General features: G+C 37.3%; 1 protein-coding gene across 1 annotated transcript; it reads right to left on the reverse strand.

The window, feature by feature from the left end:
* Positions 1-385: 385 nt before the first annotated feature.
* On the reverse strand, positions 386-2,195 carry LOC139785760 (uncharacterized). Its single transcript, XM_071724940.1, has 4 exons — positions 2,160-2,195; positions 1,890-1,940; positions 1,507-1,600; positions 386-1,226 (listed from the first exon to the last, which is right to left on the reverse strand). Exons 1-4 carry the CDS (start codon positions 2,193-2,195, stop codon positions 397-399), a joined length of 1,011 nt encoding a protein of 336 aa, XP_071581041.1. The 3' UTR covers positions 386-396.
* Between the last annotated feature and the right edge of the window lie 3,122 nt (positions 2,196-5,317).

Raw genomic sequence — 5,317 nt, forward strand, 5'->3', positions numbered from 1 at the left:
TTTTAAACAATTCATTTCTTATAAAACCTGCTTTTAAGTTTTTGAATGTATGTGCTACGTCATGAAAAAAATAAAGAGAGCGATTTTTGTCAACAGGATGTACGCAAGAATTTATGATCCTAGAATGTCGTGAAATTTTTATACCAAACGCTTTCCATAATGCCATATTTGCGGATCCCATATCTGAAGTAATACTATGAACACGTAACCCTATTTTTTCTGCTTTTTCTATAATATCACAGACAATAGGTTTTAATTTTGTACCATCCACTGAGTCACTGGTATAATAATAGGCGACAACTTGCTTCCATCGACTTGAAATGCCTCCTAACATTATAACCAAAGCATGATTAGCGATATGCTTATCACCCGAACAATTTGGTAAAGTAGCAGTACCTATAAGTACGTATTTTTTGATATATCTAATACATGACTAGGTGTTATGCTCATTTCATCTAGCACTAGCATGCAATGATTATCTAAACTATTTTTGAAAGAAGAAACTTTAATACTTAGAAAGTCAAAAATGTCATTCAAAATACCACCATCAAACTTTATATTTTGCATTTTCCTATTTAATGTTCGTAGCGAAGGTAAAGGAAAATTACGAATCACTTCCTCATAACCTGAGCTACCACATGCAAACCTTAATTTTAGTGCTTTTTGTATAGTATTATTGCACCATTTTGGAACTTTGATAAATTCGCCAGATAACAGTTTTAGTTGCGTATCGCTTAACATATTCTTTACCTTTGTTGCAAGTGTATGGGAAGAACCTGTTCGTTGTTGTAAACGTTTTATATTGCGTTTTGCATTGAGAAGTTTTTCTTTTGCATTTTTATGTAAGCGATGTAGTTTTGTTAAAAGTTTACGCATTTCTTCTATTATTTTATCTTTTTGTGAACAATTAGTGCACGAATTTAAAACTTTATTTGATTGCACGGATTTTCCATTTTCTACTTCGCTACTTTCAATATTTATAATTTCGTTCACATCTTCATACTCCATTGGTTCATATTCATTATTTTGGGACAAATTTTCTTCAATATGCACCGTCTCATTTTGTTCAAAGTCTTCCGTTGATTGATCTTTATTTTCATACTCCATTGGTTCATGTTCATTAATTTGGGACGAATTTTCTTCAATATGCACCGTCTCACTTTGCACAAAGTCTTCCGTTGATTGATCTTTATTTTCAATTTCGTTAATTATTAGCTCTTTTGAAACTGAAAACAAAGTATTAACATTACATGATTGGAACATATAATTGAATTATGTCCGTACAGAAAACACTTTACTTTTGTTTATTTAATTTCTTTTTTATATCCCTTAATCTTTGCTGTTAAATAATAATTATTTATATCTATTTCTACACAAAATCTATCACTTTAATAAATGCACAAGTTAATATTTATAATAGGTACTGTTATTAATTTCTATAAAACTAATAGAAATAGAAATACAAAAAATTAAGAATTTTAAACCAACATAGATAAAAAAAATTACCTGTTTCACCAAATAAAGTAGGTATGGCATTCATTTTTAATTTCAAGCTGCCATCTGCTCTATGTTTTTCCCACATTTCAGGAGCAAAATGAACCTATAAATCATAAAAATAATGTAACAATAATAGAGTTTCGGAAACTCACTCTTTGTCTCTTTCTAACTGTCCCCTTTAGAAAGAGACAAAGAGTGAGTCCAAAACGTATCCAATTTTGGAGACCAGGCATTAATGACGCCGTACAACGATTATTAATAAGTTTAAATTTATATTACTACCTGACATAGTGTTGAATGTTTTGTTGGGATCCAATTCGTACGATTCACGTTGTGAATCCATATTGCACATCTGTGTGTATCTTTTAATGGGAAATAACACATTTTGTAACCTGATTTCCAGGAATTTGAGCATCCTTGCGCCGCACAACTAGGCATTTTATCTACAACACAGTTTTTAAAATTATTTTTCCAAACTATTTGTAAGTATAAGTTTTAGGTTAAGGTTTTTTTGTATAAGTTTTAGATTACAGTTTGTGAATTTAATATTATAATAAATAATTACTAAATACATTTTATTAATAAGTATCGCTTATAATCATGTACAGTTAAACAGATGTAAAATAACCCTTTGTTATATTTTAATTATTTTTATTACTTACTGTAACGTGAATTTTACTCGCTTGCGAAATAGTCATACTTTTGCATAGCGAACGATCGAGGTAATTTTGTTCTTCAACTATCGTACTTGGAAATTGTAGCATAGCCGGGCATAGCGGATTACGATCACTTATGTTATAGCTTTGTCTCACTCCCACTTGTATAGCTTTGTCTCACTCCCACTAACGTCTTCCCCATCAATGGCGGAACCAATCAGGAATCAGACCGGGGTGTCCTAACTCTTACTAGAGGAACTCTAGTCCAGTTTACATGTCAATCAAACCTCTTTGATACTGATGTGTATAGAGGTTATATTTACCTGTATAGACTGTGCGTGGATAGTGCGTGATGTATCTTGTGTTTCGCGAACTGCGAACTATATACAGGTGCCTTAATTATTGGAGGCGTGAAAACTATTACGTAGCCGCGTCTCAAAAGGAATTGAGTCTTTACCTATTACTAATGTATAACTTGGAAGACTGCATAAAGCCATGAATCACACTGAATTGTACATACTTTTGTTGTGTTAGTTACAGCTGTTAGCTAAGATAGCGAACTTACAGTTTGTGATCGATATGATCATAGCAGACAAGTTTACTTTGCTAAGAAACCGATGTAATAACAACAGTGGCAAATTCTTTTGCTGCAGCAGCAAATACAATTTCAGCAAACCATGATTAGCTGCAACGGTGAAAAATTTTTTTTCTGTGAACATTTTTCTTTTTATGGTGAGACATATAATGTTGCTACTGTGCATTTTTTATAATTTTTGTCATCTCTAATTCGTATGAGTAGACCAATTCACTTTCTGTGCTTCTGTGCAGTCGAAAATTAAATTATTATTTTGCTGTTGATTTAGGGGAGACCGGGGCTAAAAAGTCAGTTTTTTTTTGGTGCCGATTTTTAACAAGAAAATAAATAATTTTAGTTAAATATGGTATACCACTGTAAAGAGTGAACCTTTAGCTACAAAATTTATATAGGAAATTTTTATCTACGTCGCTTTGTTTAACCGGTATAGAGCAAAAACGACAACGGTGGAAAAATTGAAATCTCAAAAATGCCGGGGTTTAAGCGTCACCCCCCCGGGGCTAATCAGTCACACTGCATTTTCAATACATATACGTACATCTAATCCGGAAAAATGATAGGATACATTTTAATAATTGTTTTTTAAGAAAAAAATATAAAAATTATTAAAAAATAATTGTTTTACCTATTCCATAAAACAATTTAGGCACGTGAATACAGAGGTTAACCAAATCGTAAACTCCCCAACGGCACGTCATATTGTCAACGCGGGCAACCACGGGGAACACGCGTGACGGCGTTCCGGTGCCATAGGATCAGCGCGGACCCTCGAGCAACCTAACCAAGCCGTGTTTCTCGCGGGGGAGCGATAAATAGCGACAGGGGGGTTAGAAAAGCTCGCGGTGGAGCGCGACCATTTTACCGACTCGACGGCGACCTCGCGCCGATTCCTCGACGCGCCGACGACGACGACGACGACGACGACAGCCACGACCACCACGACGACGACGATGACGACGACGACGACGACGACGACGACGACGATGACCACCACCGACACCACCACCACTACGACGCCGGCGACAATGACGCCGAGACGATGCGGCGAACGCTGGACGATGTGGTCGCACGCGCGACTGTCACTGACACAACGACCAACAACGACGATCTACCGCGCGCGCGGCATGTCAACTCTCGCGCGGAAATCGCGGGATCTCAGAGCCGTGCCGTGCCTTGCCGTACCTCGCCGACGTGCCATGAGCGCGAGCGATCTCAAAAACAACGGTCCGCCATCTTTTCGGTCGGCCAAAACACCCGTTTTGCGACGATACGTGCGTACTATTTCTCTCCTATACAAACTGACACACGTGCAAGGGAAGACAGAATCACGCTCGAGGGAAACCTAAATCGCCGAATTCGCCGTGAGCTGAAGTCGTGCGCCCGGCGCGCCACAGTGACTGACCAGCCCCGGGTGCTTACTGACTGATTAGCCCCAAACACAAGTTTCAGGTTTAATCGCCCACGAAATATTAGACATCAACGATAATGAAAAAACTACACTGGATTCGTGTTCAGCATGCATTACTCTTTATAATCACGTACCTCGAGATTTGGAGAGCAAATATTATTGCAGATATTACAAAATTTCCACGCGCAGAAAATTTCACTTTCACCTTCCGAAAACACGTTTGCCCTCGTAAAAATCATAACACGGCAGGTAACCTGCCGAAACTCCGTTGGTCACATGGGTACCATAAGCAGCGTTTACAATGTTAATAGCGAGTTCGCACAATATACAGGTTCCGAGATATTTGATTTGACGCTTCAACCCCGTTGACCTTTTAGCCCCGGTCTCCCCTACTCTTTATTTTTAAGCTTAGTTCTAAACTTATTTTGAACATATTTTTATTGTTGGTGCTTTTCGGAAAATTAAAAGTTTCAAAAATACCTCGGTTAAGGACTATAGTCTACTCATAGGTATATATTAGTTCAACTTGTTCGCGTCATCACGTTAGTGATAGTGAACATACAGAGCAAGATTTTAAGACAGTGACCATTCAGAACAATATTGACTAGTTGTTTAAGACATTTTCGTTATTTTTTTTTAAACTTGCAGCTGAAAATGATCAAAAATATATTTTAAAAGAAATACCTACATATTTCTCTAAACATTTTTACGTAAAATGTTAATATTTAATTATTCAAAGTATAAAAACTATTAAATTAAATATATATAAATGTGTAAAACTTAAATTAAATGTATATAATTATTATTATAAATAATTTAGAAACTTGAGTTTGTCAATTATCTTCATTTTATTCAACTATAATATATTCAATGTTAATGGTTGTTAAGGATTGAACATAGCAATCTTGATGTAAGCATCGGGCCGCGAGGCTGACCGCTACGTGCCTGCCGTCAGTCGCGTGGCACGTATTCGATCCGGGGTTGTCGATCACGCCGCCCCGCGTGGTTGATCACGCGTCGATGCCGTCCCACGCACAGGTGCGAGCATGCCGGCAAGAATCGGAGCACGGCGCAACTCCGGACACGCGCAGTGTCTGTGTTCGCGATAACTGCGCCCCTCGCGCAACGCCGTCAATCATCAGATCAATCAGAGAGCGCCGC

Source organism: Temnothorax nylanderi, unplaced genomic scaffold, assembly GCF_030848795.1.
Source record: "Temnothorax nylanderi isolate EJ_2023f unplaced genomic scaffold, tnyl_v1.0 TNYL_tig0878_pilon, whole genome shotgun sequence".
Lineage (NCBI taxonomy): Eukaryota > Metazoa > Arthropoda > Insecta > Hymenoptera > Formicidae > Temnothorax > Temnothorax nylanderi.

Excerpts from the sequence above, each read along its gene's own strand:
- LOC139785760 (XM_071724940.1), bottom strand. The coding sequence starts at position 2,195 with ATGACTATTTCGCAAGCGAGTAAAATTCACGTTACA. Across the intron at positions 1,601-1,889 it reads CTCAAATTCCTGGAAATCAG|GTTCATTTTGCTCCTGAAAT; the intron begins GTTACAAAATGT and ends TATGATTTATAG. Across the intron at positions 1,227-1,506 it reads TACTTTATTTGGTGAAACAG|TTTCAAAAGAGCTAATAATT; the intron begins GTAATTTTTTTT and ends CTTTGTTTTCAG.